This window comes from Nansenia antarctica, assembly GCF_963989245.1.
Source record: "Nansenia antarctica genome assembly, chromosome: 16".
In the NCBI taxonomy this organism is placed as follows: Eukaryota; Metazoa; Chordata; class Actinopteri; order Argentiniformes; family Microstomatidae; genus Nansenia; species Nansenia antarctica.
The window spans coordinates 22,602,031-22,620,852 of NC_137686.1; the positions used below are offsets into that span (position 1 = coordinate 22,602,031).

The following is an 18,822-nucleotide window of genomic DNA, read 5'->3' on the forward strand; positions in this document are numbered from 1 at the left end:
AACTTTGAAATGGATGAGTAAGGGATGTTTTTTCGTTCAGTGTATATAAATGTTTGCACAAAAGTGATGAGAAAGTAAGTTGCACACACTCTCTCTATTACTCCAAACCATTTCATTTCAAATGATCCAATGTTCCCACTAAATAAATCATACTCTGTTAGGCTAATTGTTGTTTAGAGCGGTGATTCTGAAGTGGTTACTGTACCCCCAATCACATCTTGCTCTGCCTGAAGTATACTCTGATGTTTATTGTACCATTTGGCCCTTTGTTCATATGAGTCCCCCCCCCCCAAGTACCCCCTGTTGACAGGCCAAGTACTCAAGTTTGAGAATGACTGGTTTAGAGGACTTTACATTGCTGTACCAAAGGTCTGCACGTCAGTTCAGATGGTAACATGTTTATGCGATAAACACTACGAAAAGTCACACAGTTACACATCCACGCTACACATTTCTTAACAGGTTATTTGAGCTTGTTGGGGGGTTTACATAGTCGTTTTAGCGATGAGTCAGTCGTCATGCGTGTTGACACGGTCTTGGAGAACCCTCTGCATGCAGCCTCCACATGGCTGACACAGTTTCACCTGCATATTGTTAGACCATGATACTGTGATAGCGTAGCGAACCGTAGCACTGTGATCCACAAAACCAAGAACTTATATCACATTAAAATATCTGATCAGTCTTCGACCGATGAGAACATGAGAAGTGAAGAAAAGAAAAACTCATTGGCTCCAATTTCTTGGTCTTAATTACATAAACAAATGCATGATTGGGCCTTTCGCCGTTGTAGTTCAGGCTCTGCACCAGCTGTTGGACACAGGCAGACAGACACAGCTGTATACATGTGTCTTTGCACACTAAATCAAACGTCCCATTGTGCTCATCTGGAGTGAATTAGATTGAGGGGGGGAGGGAGGGGTTGGGGAGAGGAGGGGGGGGACTGGAGACTTTGATATACAGAGGAGGAAATGGGTAATGTCCTGGAACCACATGCAACATCCTAATAGGAGCTGGTGATTGATAATAAAGAGATTGCCAGATCATCTCTCTCTCTCTCTCTTTCTCCCCTTTCCCTTTTCTCACTCTCCTTAACCGACTTACAACCTTGGATTAGTGCAGGTACTGTATCACGGTTCGTCTCCGTCGTTCCTTTTTCCTTTGAGTCCCCATGTCTATTGCTTTTTTTTAGCAATACTCTCCCAACAATGTTTTCCCTGACAAGCTGCTGTCATTCCTCCAGTTGTTTGGACCCCTGATGTTTTGAAGGCCTGGAGGGAGATGTAGGGGGGAATGATCTCAGTCTCAATGTGCAAGAAGTGTGTGACATCTGGCTCTTAAGGAACAGAGATGACTTTGCCAACAATACATGTGACCCAAGTCTCTGCATAGAAGTAAGTACATGTAGGTGTTTGGCCAAACATGACCCGGTACCACTGCAATGAATTTAAAAGCAATGAATTGATGTCACATCACGCAGAGGAAGTTTCTCAAATGGAATTACTTTTTGGAGGTCAATGAAAGCATAAGAGAGATATAATGCAGAGTACGTGACACGGTTACTGTTCTTCACTCAACACAGCAACCGAGAAATATGCAGCCTTTCATTCATTCATTTTAGTGCATCAATCATTCCCTTTGAAGCGAGGCCGATTCTGCTCACAAGGAACATAAGAAGGCAAATATGGAGAGCAGCTGGTCATTTTGGGATGAAGATGACATGCTGTTTGTTGGTGGGAGGAATGGGGAAAAGAAAGGGATCATGAGGGGGTAAAAAAAGAGTGAAAACAGACGAACTTCACGTTTAATATCCACAATGTCTCTTCACAGCCTTACACACATTTTCATGAGGGAGAAAGTATGTCTATGTCTAAATGCATTCTCTTTGTATTTCGCTGCACAGGCATCTGGTAGTACAATATCCATCTATGTCTGCTCTCTAGACCAAATCGATTGGCTGGAACCTGTTGACATAGCTACTACAGTATCACTTACCGTACTTCTCTCTTTTCATCAGAGACATTTTAGGCCCCAGACGCATTTTAGGGTTGTGTCTGAGGTTATGTGTTTGTGCATATCAGTAGCACTTATCATGATCAGACACACAGACTGTGTCAGGGACAACATTTCAGTGACTGAAATCTACTGATATTCTAACACTTAGTCAGGTTACACTAACCTAATAGAAAACACTGCAAAACCTGGCTAGTGCGTTTCGTCAATGACTTATCTGGGTAAATCTCTCACAGAGCAATGCTGCCCCCTGGCGAAATGTATACTGTACTTTCACACTTTCATCATGACCCAAACAAGCAACCGACAAAGGTGTCCAAAGGTGAACAGAAGACCTCATCACGCCTCATAAAAATATTAATAATAATAATATGAAATTACCATAGCTCTTTTGTATTTGGAGCCTTTAATTCGAGGGGGTGACATATCAATATAGCAATATACATGTTTTTGCTATTCTAAGGAATTCAATATTGATATACTAACAGCTTTGAGTTGTTGTTTTTTTACATGCATGGTAGTACATTTTGTAGGCCTTGAAGAAATGCGGAATAGCAGAATCGTCCACTGTAGACTGAAGACCCATCTCTTCAAACTACATCTTCACTGCCCCTCCTCTTCACCTCACCTCTTCATTCATTATTGCATGATATTCAAGTTTATTATGCATTTTACCAGTGTCACAACACATTATCATTTCAGATAAAAAACATACACCTAAGATATATAAAATATAAAAACAAAAACACCCAAAAAAATACACCTAAAAAAGTATTAGGCCTAGAACCTTTTAACAAAAAAATTTCGGGAAGAAATGTAAAGTTCAACATGTTTAAAAAAAAAAATATTATCATGTTTTACACTGTTTCAGAATTCCTAACATCTTCTAAAGTGGCGGTGCTCTGTAGAAACAGACCCGCCACCGGCTGTGCTTCTAGTGATAACTAAATAGGGCTGAATGAGATCAGCCAGTAAGATTGAGCCAACAGAAGTGCTTTGAATGTAATAAGGAGCCATTTGAAATATGATATTCACCGAAATTGTGTCTAATATCTGTCTTGCCAGCTGTTCTGATGCTTTTCAACAGGGTTGTTCTGATACATTTTCAAGAGGGCTTGATATTATCACAATACAAAATAAAGTTAGGCTACATTTGATTTGGTTTGCTTTGAGTCACTCGATCTGGCCTGGCTCTAGCCTTGTATATGTCTATATATTTGCCCAGTGTTGTTTGCATGGTCTCTATCTAAATTGCATGTGCTACAACTTAAAAGATAGAAATAGAACCATGTAGCACTGGGACTTTTAACTATAATGTAATCACTCAGCTGCACAGGTGTTCTATTAAATGCCTAGCCTGTGGATGTTTGTGTTCGGGTTACTAGGCAACAGTACAGTTGAAGTTCAGTTGCAGAACTATTTTTTGTTGGCGGAGCCAAAATAAATGATTAAATAAACAAACAAATCATAATCTGTTGTCGCTTATTACTGTTATTATTCATATTTATTTAAAAACATTTAACTAAATGTTTGTTCAACCTTATAATAACCACTTTTACATTGTTGCAAAGAAACATTCACATTTATAACAAGCATTTTTTCTCTCAGGTACAATAACAAGACCTACAGGATTGATGATATCGCATGGGACCACACTCCTACTAACACATTCAAGAGAGGGAACTCTGACATCTCCTTCAAAGAATACCACAAAACTGTAGGTGTTGTCTCATAAACTTAAACTATCAGACCATATCACTGACCATGTGTCACAGCAACCACTGAACTCATTATGATTTAACACTTTCATTCAGCAATATAGTCTGGACATCACCGACAACCGGCAGGCCCTTCTGGTAAGCCATGTGAAGAAGATGGGCCCTTCTGGGGGGCCGCCCCCTGGCCCGGCCATGCTCATCCCAGAGTTCTGCTACCTTACAAACACTACTTATGGACAGTATTTATTTTAGTATTATATACACTGCTTTTTTTTTTTTTTTAAATAGGCCTGACGGACAAGATGCGCAGTGACTTCAACATCATGAAGGACCTGGCCACCCACACCAGACTGAACCTGTGAAAATGTTGGTAGCCACTAGCCAGTACCAACTGATTCCTCTTGTTTTCCAGGTGGTTCTCCAAGTGTGTGGTTCAGAGCCGTGGTCAGGAGATCATGGATGGCTTGAAAGTGGCTCTGCAAGGCAAGTTCAATGAAACAACAAAGCATTTCAAAATAATAAGATACCATATCAAAATTGACCACTGACTGTTGTAACAATCTCTACCGAGTCTTCTTTTCCACATAATCCCTCAGAGAAGCATGAGAATGATCCCTAGTATCCTAAGTGCAGGCTCTCTTTCCCAGGTGCACTGAAGGCCTGGCTGAAGCACAACCAGTGCCTGCCCTCACGCATCATTGTCTAAAGAGACGGAGTGGGGGATGGGATGCTGCAGAGTGTGGTGAACTACGAAGTGCCACAGATCACGGACTCAATTAGCACCCGCTGCTCCGGGCCACCCCCTCGAACGTCTCGAGGTAAGCCTCCGGGTCGTCCCCCTCCGTCATCCGCTGCATCCGGACTCGGGTCCCACCGCCTGCCACGCCGTAGTCCCCGTTCCCCTCCCGGCCGCGGATGATGGCCTGGAGGTCCGCCCGGTCCTCGGCCTGGGCGCGGGCCATGTCCATCAGAGCGTCGTGGCTGACCCGCGCCATCGCCACCTACTGCTCTTGCAGCTGTGCCAGGTGGGCGAGTACATGTCCTAGGGGCGACTCCATGCCCCCGCCTGTCCGTTATTGGGTGTTGGGTCCGCCTCTCCTCTGTGCCTCACGTCGGGCGCCACTGTAGCAGGTTCGTGCACAGAGGGAGACAGACAACAGGATCTGGCGGTTTATAGAACGGTTTATTTTGTCAGCACACTGGATCAGAGTCATTTGGGTTGAGCCTCGCTCAGGGGGAGTACGTCTCCGCTCGCTCGCTGCCCGACCCTTTCGGTCGCGGCTCGACTGCAGCGCTCTCCGCTTACTCCCTTCAATGACTCTCCGCTGTTTCTCGCCCGCTTCCTTGTTTCGCCGCACTCCTTGTTCCTACTTCTTCTTCTTCTTTTTTCAATTGGCGGTTGACAACCATCCTTGTTCCTACTGAACTCCCGGGGGAAACAAAGCAACACATTAAGAGGGCGCTTTGATGAGGACCTAATTGGCATCAGCCGGTGCCAATTACGCCCCCACCCCCTTCACCAACCGTCCTGTGGCTCCCCCTGCAGGTCGGAACGCGCCATGTTCCCCACAGGCAGATATGGTACATTATGTGTTGAGCTTGGGTGCACATGAATCGCGTATGAACAATAAGTAAAGCAGACTCGGTATTCTCTTCAGCAACAGAATAACAGTGCGACTGCTACCGTAGTACACAGACTAAGGGTGTCATCAAATATATATATATATATATTTATTTTATTATTTTGTTCACGCCCCCCCTGCAGTACCCCCCACAGTTTGGGAAACACTGTACTAGCTTATATTAAAGCTGCGCTGTTGCGCATTTCATGAGAAGTTGTCAGTCTAGTTTCTTATACAACATATGTGAACATGTAAAGATACTTTATTTGCACTTAATTATACATTCATATTTTCGTTTTTGTACAGAAACAACTCACTAAAATTGACTATTGCATAACTGATTTGGAGAAAAGAATCCACCTCTACCCCCCCCCCCCCATTTGGTACCATGCCATATCGTGGCTTTTGCTGAAATGACGCCACTGGTCTCGTAGCCTATTGGAGTGTGTGTGTGAGTGAGGGAGAGTGAGAGGGAGTGCTTTTGTGAGCCCGCATGTATGATGTGTCTCTTTCTGGTACCCCAATAATCTTTTTTGGCTCTCAGTCTCCGACTGCCCTAGCAGGATCCGGGTCTCATATCCTTCTCACCTTTATCACCCCGACCTGTTTTCATGCCTGGTCAAGGAATCCAAGACTGGTGTGTTAGCCAGCCATTACATGGTTACAATTATAGTATAGTTTCAGAATAATGAACAACATGATACTGTTATGTTTGGAGTAAGGATCACACAACACACAACTGCATAGCGTCACCGTGTTCTTTACTTGAAAATCAACCACAGACAGGAGCAATACATCACAGATATAGGCACATCACTTAGGCTTCACATCACAATCCAAGAGCAATCGATCATACATGAAACACAATAGTGACAAGAAATCAAACCCCGAGTATCCCCAATTAACCCTATGTGTGGACACAACAGATACATCCATGTATGAAATCCTCATTAAACCCATTGCAGAAGAATGTCATTGTTCTGTTTTCTGTAATATAATTCTGTCATCTGTGATATGTCTTCAGGGTCCTCTGGCTCTCCTATTCAACTGAAAGCCAACTTCTTCCGCATCCTTTCCCGCCCTCAGTGGGTGCTTTACCAGTACCATGTGGACTACAAGCCCCCCATAGAGTCCCGCCGCATGCGTTCTGCCCTCTTGTATCATCATAACGAGACGCTAGGCTCAGCCCGCACCTTTGATGGAGCCCTCCTCTTCCTGCCTCACAGACTTGAGAACCGGGTACAGTACACTAGAGGGTTCGGTTCTTCTGATGGCTCTATCACTTGGATTTGTGATAGACTAAGATCATAATTTACCAAACGGCATGCAAGAACTTGTCAAAGTAGTTCACTGTTAATTGTTGGAGCAAGAGTGAAAAACATACTAACTACAGTATGTTCTAAAGCTGATGGATCAGCTCCCACATGCTGTTTTGAGAAGCATGTTCTAATTGTAATTCATTGAGAAACCTTGACACAGAGCTTCCATTGTATTTTGTAGGAGACTGTACTTCAGACTCGGACCAACCATGGAGAGGATGTCCAGATCACTATCACTCTGACCAATGAGCTGCCTCATTCATACCTCTCCAGTGTGCCTGCAGTTCTACAACATCATCTTCAGAAGGTCAGAGCACCCAGTGAAAGGTTATGGTTTTGTTGACCTATAATAAGACACAAACTCTCACGTTTCTCTGTCGGTCTCTATTCCGTCATTGTCTGTAAAAATGTCTCTGTTTGTTCTAGGGTGCTGCGGATGCTAAACATGCAACAAATTGGACGCCATTACTACGACCCAAATGAACCACTCAATATCCCACAGCACAGGTCTGTGCCTTACCTGTCTCGGCAGTGGTTTTACCCATAAAGACAAAAGAGACAGAATAAAGATGTTGTTGTGTTCTTCATTGTGTGGCATGTTGTATGCATGTGCTCTTCAGACTGACCATCTGGCCTGGCTTCCCTCAGAGAAGCATGAGAATGATCCCTAGTATCCTAAGTGCAGGCTCTCTTTCCCAGGTGCACTGAAGGCCTGGCTGAAGCACAACCAGTGCCTGCCCTCACGCATCATTATTCTACAGAGACGGAGTGGGGGATGGGATGCTGCAGAGTGTGGTCAAATACGAAGTGCCACAGATCACGGACTCAATTAGCACCATGGGAAAGGACTACACGTAAGAGGACCTGTGCGCAGGACGCATGTGGCGACCGGGACAACGGCCAGCAAGCGCGTAGCAGCAAGTAGTTCCTCTAGAGCCCCAGAGGCGACGTCCGGGTCCGCTTTCAACAGGCTGTCTCCAAGTTCGATCCCCGCGCACTGAAACAGCTGGAACGGGGCCTGGGCCGCTCCAATGCCCGACCCCGCCCGGAAGACCTCCCACCGCCGGACGAACACGTTCCACTCCTCCGTTGAGATGCCGGTGTCACTGTCAACCCTAGGCCGCTCCATCCTCGGGCCTCGGGGAGCTGGGGTCTGAACCGCCGCACCTCGATGGGAATGTCCATGGTTTGTCAGGAAGACGATGGCGAGTGCTTCGGACACGTCTCTGGTCTCGAAGTCGCAGCCGGGGAAGGGGCATTCCACCTTCATGGTGTTGACATGAAGAAGACTCCTCAATGTCTGTTTGTGATATTGATGTCAACACCCTGTGGGTGAGAATACAACGTATGAGTGAATACAATTACCATAACAAGATATGAACACAAACATGAGCGATTACTGTTCACCACAATCTGACATCAAAATACATATAACTATTAACAGACTTACGTATAACAGGCAAACACGTCTTAAAGAGAGAGGAGAAACACCGTGTATACTAACTCTGACCACCTGGCAGCCACAACTTCTCCTAACTTTAACCTCTTCACAGAGAGTACTATTAACACATAACCCAGTACTCCATCGCCCCCTAGCGGTCGGGAGTACACTCCACCCTGCAGTAACAATAGGGGATCTGTATGAGGCTTAGTGGGGGATGAAGAGGTCTTTAGGAGGGACAGTCAAGATGTTGCCTGAAGAGATCTTAAGTCTTCGGCGGAAGATGGGTAGTGACTGCAGTCCTGACAGCAGTGGGAAGCTCGCTCCACCACGGGGGCGCCAAGACAGTAATGACTAGACTATATTATTTATTGTAATTTCAATGAATGATAGTCCTAGCTATATACCCATTGATAATTCACAGAAGCTTTAGCTATCAGTTTATTACAACCATCCCACCCAAATCACATAGTAGATTCTGAAATATTTTGTTTGTAAACAAAGTATTTGAAAACAAACAATGCAAAGGCTCAACATATATTTGTTGACCTGTTAGTGTTAGTCTTGCATCAACAGCTTTATAGATGTGTACTCTTTCCCCCATTCCCATCCCTTAGCTTTATAACAAACTGTAGGGCTGCAATTGGCTGAAAAATAAATTCCCACCCCATGAGTTGTTGGTCCAAAAATGGTTATGTTTAGATTGCAGATAGCGACATTCAAAGTAGCTTTTTTTTTTTTTTTTTTTTTTTTTTTCAGATTTTATCCCCTTTTCACCCAATTTGGTAGCCAATTTAACCCAACTTAGCATCCAATTATCCCCTGCCTATTGCGAAGGATCCGCCGCACGACCCCGTGGTCGGCAGTCCCAGAGGAGGCCGCCAGGCAGACTAGGCTGACTGGCTCCTCGAGCCCAGTACCGTTACTCCGACACCAGACGGGGGCGGTGTTGCGCGACGGATCCTAGTCCAGAAATACTCCTATACCACCCTCGGAAGCGGCCGGCCAATATGCCGCTTCCCGTGTGCCTCGGCCATATCTGGATCTGGCGAGCCGGCAAAGTAGCTTTTTAAACAAAAACAAACCACCATCTGCCAGTGATTTCTGCATGCCACCAACAAAATGTAAACAATGGAGCAAATCATTTTAACATGAAAATAGCACTTGATTTCTATGTCATCAGTTGTGCTCAATCATTAACTAAATGCCCCTTATTATCGCTTTGGTTATCCTCTCAATAGTATTTATAAGCAAGGGGTATCACTTAAATATTTGAAAATAGTGAAGACATTTGGTAAATATTGGCTAGTGATTTTGGGCAGCCCTACTTTTGGGAGCTCTACTCCAAATAGAGATATCCCATTTGAGGGTGCTGATAGTGGTCTTACATAGGTTAAGATCACTTCCAAATGCAGAAGAAGTACGTATAATCTATATTATTAATTATTATTATTATTATTATTAATGATATTTCTATTGTAATATCTTACAATCTTACTTGTACTACTAGGTTGTAAGTGCTTTTTATACGGCTTTGACTTCCAGGAAGTTACACAATTGTGTTGTTGTTGTTGTTGTTATTATCTATATGGTGCAGACTGTTTGCGTATGTAAGAAGACTGTAAAATAAGTATGATATGTGGATGATGAAAGCTCTATCAACTTTGACATTCAAGTCGAACTTGACGTTTGTTCACGCGTAGAGCGAACGCGTCGCGGAAGCAGATGTGAGTGGGACATCTTGTCACAGAACATCTCTGACCAAAGCCAACAGCAGATGTGAGTGGGACATCTTGTAACAGAAATATCTCTGACCACCAAAGCCAACAGCGAATGCTTTGGCGAGGGAGTGTGAGACCATTGACCGCTAGCTGCATGTCAGCGACATCGGAAAGAGTCTGGACGGAAAATATCGAAGGAAAAGGTGTTCAAAGGGGTTGAACAAGGGATTCGGGCTCCTCATTTTCATCCTCAATTATATCTTTTGTATTGATTCTTCAAATTAACGATTTCACCAGGAATAAGCGGGGGGACACCACCACCACCACCTCTCGTTTGAACAGTAGCTGTTAGCTAAGCTACATCCATCTCCCGCAGTCTGAGCGATCTGAGGTCTTCCGTACGATGGGAAACGCTGCAACCGCCAAGAAAGGCAACGAGCTAGAGAGCGGTGAGTTGGGGCTGTCCGCTGAGCATAATATGCTATATATAATATATCTATATTATAGATAGGCACCGAAGGCAGCACCGTATTAACTTACGTTGGCTTGACAAGTCAACAAGCTAACCCGCTGGGCTGCTTTAAATCATTGGCTCATGTTTAAGTTACCGTTACGTTAGCTAGCTAGATAGCGGTCTCTTGATAATTGCACACGTTCATTCATCTCAGTTGTAAACATTATACGTTAACTACAAGCTACAACCATCCCAAACGTATTCATATCGCAAGTAATCGATTGTGATTTTAAATCCAGGTGGCTTGTTAGGCTAGTTAACCACAATATAGGCTATACCCATCCAGCTAGCTAGCTAACTCGGAGGCCCTAAACTCTCTCTCTCTCTCTTAGCTCCGATGTTGTCATTGGCAACCTTATAGATGGCTAGCTTAGCTTAGCTAATGTTAGCGAGGGGATTAGTGGTCTGAGTAGGGGCCTTAACCCAACACTAGCCCCCATACACATCTAAGCTACACGTAGCTACAGTGCCATAACATCGAGGCAGTGTTTAGCTTGAGCTCAGTGGTTAACTCTGCTGCTTTTTATGTGTGTTGGCTGGTTAGGTTAGCTCAAAGTCAGCAAGCTAGCCCCACCAGGCCCCTTGACTGACAAATTGTGCAGCCAGGACTCAGGAGACACTGGTTAACAATCCACTAATCCACAGGGCTAGCAGGGCTAAATTCATCAACTATGATCTGCTTGGTAAATTTCATCCTTTGTCGGTGACATCCGAGGATGGGAGGCCCCTGTTGTTATGACATTTAGTAGCCAAACAGTGAGTTGTGATTGTCATCACATTGGCCTAATTCACATCTTTAAATCTTGACCACATTCTCTGCAGAAATGAACAACAAAAGATGTCCCATCGAGTCCATTAGTTTCTGTTTGTCTAAAGCCTCTCCCACAGCCTGCTATTCTCAACTACATAAACATAGCTTTCCCTCCCTCTCTAGTGCACCACAAAACAGTGACCAAATATGGTGAAGAAATGACAAATGCCCTCTTCCCATTCATAAAACCAGGCCCCTAAAAAAAAAAAAAAACTCCAAGTGATTTATCTCAAGGCTTTTTGTTTAGAGTCCCTGTTTAATCTTAGTGTAGTGAAGGTCCGCACTCACTCACTCACTCACTCACACACACACACACACACACACACACACACACACACACACACACACACACACACACACACACACACACACACACACACACACACACACAGAATTTGTCATTGACTGGAATGGCTTGTCATCAGACCTTCGTCAGAGGATAAGGGGAATTACAAGCTTTGAAAGGTTTGACGTAGCTAGCCCTAGGCCTGCATTAATTTGCGATGGTACACTGATGTAATCAATGCACAGCGTTATGGGATACATTTGAATGTTTCCGCATATAGGCTATGCTTGTACAGTGAGGAATAACTTTTGAATCGTGTCTAAACCAAATCTTGCATGATAGCAGTGGACTGGCTAACCTTCACAAGGTTTTTCAGTAAAATGTTCAGTGGGCTCCTGAAGGGACTGTTCATAATTGTTCCACTTTAACTTTTGATTGTACATTCTCTTTAGAAAAGGTTCACACAGAATTATTTATGGTCAGTAATGCGTCTGGGTTGTTAAAAGCTTTGTCCAGTTTATGATGCTGTGAATCTGTTCGTTTGAGATTTATTGAGGTGTTGGAAGAAAGAGACACCAGAGGAATATGAGCCTAGCGAGTCTCTGGCAGTTCACTCCCTAGCTTCAGGACACAGGTTTTGATCATCAGTGCAACCGGACGTCCACACTGTCGTGCTTCTTTGCTGGTGTGCGCATGAACCCTAGTCTCCCAAGCGTTGGCTAGGCGTTAGCTAAACCTGTCTAAGCTGACACAGTGCCCTGAGCTGCAGATTTGTCTGAAGTGTAGCTTCCCAAGGCGACCTGGTTCCGATAATAGCTGTGTGTGTGTGTTGCTGTGGCCCGCTAACCTCCTCACCAACACTTGAACGACACTTGAGAGGCATCAACACAGGTCTTGGTGAGGTATTAAAACTCAAGCTTGGTGCAACTTGGAGGTGGTGGATAATACACAACAGCAATGGAGACCTGTTATTGTCACTGTTCCGCTGCATGGTCTTCTTCAGTGTTTAGTCAGGGCCGGCTTGAGGTTTCAGAGAAAATGTTACGCTAGCTGATCAGGTATTTTTAGACCTAGGGCCTAGTAGTAGTAGTGAGTGATCATTGCTAAATGCTGCACACAGCCTATACCTTAAATTAGAAGAGGTGAGGACCATTTTGGCATTGGGAAAAGAAACCTCCCTACCAGTAGTAGGATTACTACGTTGTTAGATTCCCGATTTCAATATCTCATTATGAACCTGAACTTCCATACTACTTAATAATCTTCCAATAGCAAAAGTGGTGAGGTCAGCTCGGGCTAAAGTGAAGCATACCCAGGCCTGGTGCTTTCCATCACAAACAAATGTAAATGCTTACTTAAGGCTAGTCTTAGACTGGCGTCTATAGGCCAACTAGATGTTCTTGATCTAGCTAAAGAACAGGATAAAACAACAACTAGCTGACATACAGTACCAGAGGAAAAACACTAGTGTTCAATCACATGTTGCAGCTCGGGTTTCCTCTTACCAGTGTTGTAGCTAGCTAGGTTCTCATTTGGCCCTTTCCTCATTTGATTAAGTTATTGAATTATTTGTCTTGGTAACTCAATCTTTGTATTTTGTACAGAACATGTCACAAGGTCCTAGTCATATTGTTTTGTTTCGTCTGTTTGTGTTTTACAGGAGACAACGTTTTATTAGTTATCATCCTGTTTTGTTGTTGTTGTGTCAAACGGAATCACTGAAGAACGAATGGCAACTCTTTCTTTCTTCCTTACTGTTTCTGTTTTCTGCTGTCTGCTGTTCTTCACTGCATATGGTCCATGTTTGTTGATCTGATATAGGCCTACTTGTCTTTCTCTTTCTCTGTCTCTCGCCTTCCTCATCATCCCCATCCATGTGGGTGAATGTTCCTGAACAATCCTTGGTGATCTATAGAGACTTTTGGTACGCCCATTCCTCCACTAGATGCCCAAAATGACAGAACTTCAAACCTTATTGAGAACGCTTTCTGTAAATACTACCTGACTAAGCAGTGCTCGAGGCCTTGCCTTTTATGATGTTTTGTTAAAACAATTCACTAATTCTCATGTTCTTGTTGACGTTGTTGTTGTTGTCGTCTTTGTCGTTGTGGTCATCTCCATTCTGTCATTCTGGATGTCTGCTGTGTTTCTCCATGTAATGTTGGCTCCTCGTTTTAACTATCTTAATACTGAGTTTCATAGTCGTCTCCCCTGAAAACAGTATTAATGCACAGAACGTGCAGAAAGTGATGCTCAACAGCACTGCATGCTTTACAGCGAACCGTCCCCGGTCTTAGTGAATTCTATGTGTTCTACATTAAAAAAAATAAATAAAATAAAAACATGACAATAGTGCGTTTGGCATCACTTCTTACTATACTGCCTGTCGTGGTTGTCTTGGTTGTTGGTGTGTATGTTTTGTGTCGTTAGAAACGTTGTTGTGATTTTGTAGTTTTTCCTTATTCCCGTATATCTACTAGTGGATTCAATGCAGATAGGAGTTTGGTTGGACCTTACCACCTGTCTTCATCTCCATTGATTGCCATTTTATACAGGCTGTGTTATAGTTGAACTAAACTAACTCTCCCTGTCTGTCCTTCCTTACAGTAAAAGAGTTTCTAGCCAAAGCCAAAGAAGACTTCTTGCGAAAATGGGAATGTCCACCACAGGTGAGGTGTTTTGAGATAATACCAGTGGGTAAGAGGGCTGTAGCTTCAAGGTTTTGGGCGGCTGTGTGGTATCTATTACGTAACCCACTGTTTCCACTACAGAGCACGACAGGCCTAGATGACTTTGACAGGCTAAAGACGCTGGGAACAGGCTCGTTCGGCAGAGTCATGCTGGTGAAACATAAAGGAACAGAGCAGTTCTTCGCCATGAAAATACTGGACAAACAAAAGGTCAGTATCCACATTGTTGTGTGCCCAGCAGATATGACTGGCCTTTTTATTTATTTTATTTTCTCCCCCCTAGAGGTCACTTTCTAGATAGTTTTGCAGTAGGTGAGCCTTACTGTTGGTTTATGAGCTGAACAGATGTTGAGTTCAGTTTGAGCAGATAAGTCAATTTACCCCGTGTTTTTTTCCAGCCATAGTATAAGAGGAGAATGGAGATTAGTTATTTCAGTTGTAATGGTTGCATAAGTGTCATTTCAGTGCAGGTCAGGCAGCGTCTTGCTTGGGTCATCCCACAAACTGGCACAATAATAGGAGTGACCTGTTATTGTTTCGGATTAGTGTTTTACCTTTTGTCTTTTCATTATTTAAATTGACGGAAACCAAAAGCTGTCCTGTTTTTCCATTTCCCTGCTGTCGTCTTGTTATGTCATTACCACGTGTGTGTCCAGGCAGTCGGCTCATCACTCTCTTTTCTGTCTACCAGGTGGTGAAGCTCAAGCAAATAGAACACACGCTAAACGAGAAGAGAATTTTGCAGGCGGTGTCTTTTCCCTTCCTCGTCAGACTTGAGTATGCCTTCAAGGTAGTTTGTTTTGTCTGCACAGCGTTTCATTTTGCCCCGTTGATCATCCTTATTCTGTTTTCAGCTTGATATCTGAAAGGGTTTTGTTTGTTGTGTCTGTCGTCCCAGGACAACTCCAATTTGTATATGGTGATGGAATACGTCCCCGGAGGAGAGATGTTCTCACATCTAAGAAGAATCGGAAGGTTCAGGTGAGTCAGGTGACCAAGCCTTTGGTGTATAGAGCCAAAAGAAGAAAGAATCATGCTTAATTGTCCCATGCAGGGCACTGTATCTAAGGTTCGTTGTCCTTCAACTGTGTATATGTTTGTCGTATATATCTTGGACTTTGTCTGCCCCTTGGTACAAATGTATCCAAGTAATAATCCATAATCCATATCCAAGTTAATGTACTGTATCGTTCTCGCCGTCCATACAGTGGGTAGTAACAGTGAAAATGCATCTTATCCCCAGTTCTCCTCATAGGCCAGTAGTAAAAGCATCTCCTCTAATCCAGCTAATAGACTCTAGATTAGCATGCCAAAATTGCCTCAAAGTAACATCAAACAAAGTTTAGTAGTATGTTGAGCTTCTAGTTTTTTTATTTACATGCATACTTTTGGAAAGTACTGTTATATCTTCTGGAATTGCTTTGATGAGAACTAGATCTCCTCACGTAGCCACACAGCTACAGAACGCTAGCATTGTTTTGGTAAGAAGATAAGATGACTTTTCATCAAATCACGAAAAAAGGCTTAACCCTCCCCTCTCATTCCTCAACAGTGAACCTCATGCACGGTTTTACGCTGCCCAGATAGTTCTGACATTTGAGTACCTGCATTCACTAGACCTTATCTACAGAGATCTGAAGCCTGAGAACCTCCTCATCGATCAGCACGGCTACATCCAGGTATGTGGGACATTACTCCCAATGGAGTATTCTTGGCCTATGTTTTGTTCTGCCATTTTGCTTTACTTGTGTGCTCTTGGCCCTCAGGTGACAGACTTTGGATTTGCCAAACGGGTAAAAGGCAGGACTTGGACGTTGTGTGGGACTCCAGAGTACCTGGCACCAGAGATAATTCTCAGCAAGGTGTGTGTGTCTGCGTGTGCGTGCGTGCGTGTGTGTGTGTGTGTGTGTGTGTGTATATATTACATCTGTTTTTGCTGTCTATAGGGCTACAACAAAGCAGTAGACTGGTGGGCCCTTGGTGTCCTAATTTACGAGATGGCTGCTGGCTACCCTCCCTTCTTCGCTGACCAGCCTATACAGATCTATGAGAAGATAGTGTCTGGAAAGGTAAGGAGAAGTTCATTCCTCCTCCAGGTTCAAAAGAAAAATTCTGACAGGCTTGTACTTGTCACACTCTCATAGAGAACGCTCTGTGGTATGTGTTAAATGTCTAATGACTTTAATTGTGTTACAGTACATACCGAGAGGCATGGATTACTATTGCATTGTTTTTGAAGGCTGAAGAAGCCTCTTTCGTATTGCTTTGTAACTCTGGTTGTTAAAGATGACGTAATTGATTGGAACTCTTTGTTCTAATAGTAGTTTTATGTAAATATTTCAAAGTCTTTATTTGACCAATAAAACAAACACAAATGTCTCCTGTAGGTACGATTCCCCTCCCACTTCAGCTCTGACCTGAAAGACCTCTTGAGGAACCTGCTGCAGGTGGACCTGACCAAACGCTACGGCAACCTGAAGAACGGGGTCAACGACATCAAGGGCCACAAGTGGTTCGCTACAACAGATTGGATCGCCATCTACGAGAGGAAGGTACGAGGCTATTTCAGAGAATTGGGGCGATGCAGAACACACAAAAAGCACATTCAAAAGGACAATGACCAACCCTAGATGTAAATAATTTCATATAGGACACTCAACACCGTCTATGAAATTTAAAAAGATTTACATCCAAGGTTAGTCGTTGCTTTCTTGAGCATATTGATTCTGTGACTTAGTTACGGCAACATGGCATGCTTACTGTACGAATAGTAGAAGAGAAGTTATCTATGAGGGGATTTTTTTTTTTGACAAACTGTGACATAATGATAATATTTTATTCTAAGAACATAGGCAACATAACCCTGTGCAAAAAAAAAACTCTCTACCGTTGTTTAAAAAAAAAAGAAGAAAACGGCGAGGAAAATGATGGATTTATGTCATTATAAGGCAGACTCCTCCTTTAAGTCGGCTGTGGGTTGTGCTACTGTGCTTGCAGGTGGAAGCCCCGTTCATACCAAAGTGTCGAGGGGCCGGGGACACGAGCAACTTTGACGACTACGAGGAGGAGGAGATCCGCGTCTCTGTAACAGAGAAATGCGCAAAGGAGTTTTCTGAGTTTTAGGAACGTGCGAGCGTGGATATATCAGGGCTAAAACACACATGAAAATAAGGGGGATCTTTGCACTCTTCTAAAGACTTGGGGTTGGAGCAGAGACCATCATTGTTCAAAAACGATTACGTAGTTCCTTCATTCCACAAGGCTGAGTGAGGTCGCCATGATCCTTGGGTGCCGATAACACCACACTGTCACAACACACACCTGCATATTAAAGCAGACACTTCACTTTTTCTTTTCTTTTCTTCTTTTCTTTCAAACCCTTACCTGCTCCACTTTTTTTTGTTTCTTTTTTTTTTCTTAACTTTTTTTCTTTTTCTTTTTTACTTTGAAGCAGTTGTTGTCTTGGATGTTGTGCTCCCCTTTAAAAATGTGATCTTTTTCAATTTAGGAAGGAAAAACTGAAACAAAAGCTGAGAGAAATGCCAATTAGTACATACATCCGACAATTGTCGACAATTTGTATTTTCGGTCTGTTACAACCCAGAGATGCTTTTCAGAGAAAATCATTCTCTTGTCTTGGACTAGGACAACTTGTTTTGGGCCAGCTTTCAGAAATAGTATTTATCCTATGTGCATATCTGTTTGTCAGTCCTGTAAGACATTTGAAACACCGTTGCGTGTTTTGAGCATGACCAAAATAATTAATAGGAGATAGAGGAGAGAGAGAGAGAGCCCTTCCTTTCTTAGCCTTCGCCTTAGAGGGTTAGCCCCTGACAAAGCGTCCATTCACTGTCCCATTGGTATTCTGGCCCTGTCGCAGCAAGCAAGTCCAGAGAATGACAAACCTAATTGCAAACAAAAAGTTGCAAAATGGTGATCTTTGTCTCTTATCAGGTCAGAGTTTTATGTACAATTTGTAATCTCTATTTTATTTACTGTCTCTTAATCCATTGATTGATTAAATCTTACGGCTATGGTCAAAACATTGCAGGTCCATGACGAACAAAAATGACCCTTATGTTAATGCATTTGTGGAGCCATAGTTCTCAGAATATGTGGAAAACAGTGAAATTAAATCCTTTTTAAGGATTTTTTTTTAGAGTGTGCTCTTATAAATTGATGGGTTCAGTGTGTGTGTATAGAGTTGTGGCGTGTGCCTCAACTTTGTAAGGGAGACCAGTACACACTTCATAATATTGATGCTAAACTGTTTTACAAACTTATCTAAAGTGATCGCAAAACAACAATTTTCCTTGTTTTCCCTTTCGATGTTCTTGAACTCCTTCCTTTCCTTGTTTGTTTCATTCTTATGAAAGAATGTAGAGTTGCAACTTATAGGTATGCATATTGTTTAAAATGCTTGATTTCAAGGTACATTTTCTTCTCACACAAACACTGGCTAAAAAAACAAACAAGACTGCTCCTTTGTATCACATATAATCCAGTCATTGTTCAGCTCATTACATTATACGTATATGCATTGTTTCATATATATGTTTTTATTTATACACATTAGAGATGCTAATAAATTTTATTTTTAAAAGTGTCAAAGCTTTGAATGTTTTTGTAACCTTGTGTCATGGTCCCCATCATCCCAACACCAAAAGCTGTGTTACATTTGTCAGAA

The 18,822-nt window shown here is 43.1% G+C and overlaps 1 protein-coding gene across 1 annotated transcript; it reads left to right on the plus strand.

Moving 5' to 3' along the window:
• The first annotated feature begins 10,025 nt into the window (after positions 1 to 10,025).
• Positions 10,026 to 18,695, plus strand: LOC308171845 (cAMP-dependent protein kinase catalytic subunit beta). The gene is made up of 10 exons (XM_080546745.1): positions 10,026 to 10,283; positions 14,053 to 14,114; positions 14,217 to 14,345; positions 14,827 to 14,925; positions 15,034 to 15,116; positions 15,688 to 15,814; positions 15,902 to 15,997; positions 16,082 to 16,204; positions 16,523 to 16,687; positions 17,133 to 18,695. Exons 1-10 carry the CDS (start codon positions 10,238 to 10,240, stop codon positions 17,256 to 17,258), a joined length of 1,056 nt encoding a protein of 351 aa, XP_080402871.1. The 5' UTR covers positions 10,026 to 10,237; the 3' UTR covers positions 17,259 to 18,695.
• Positions 18,696 to 18,822: the final 127 nt, after the last annotated feature.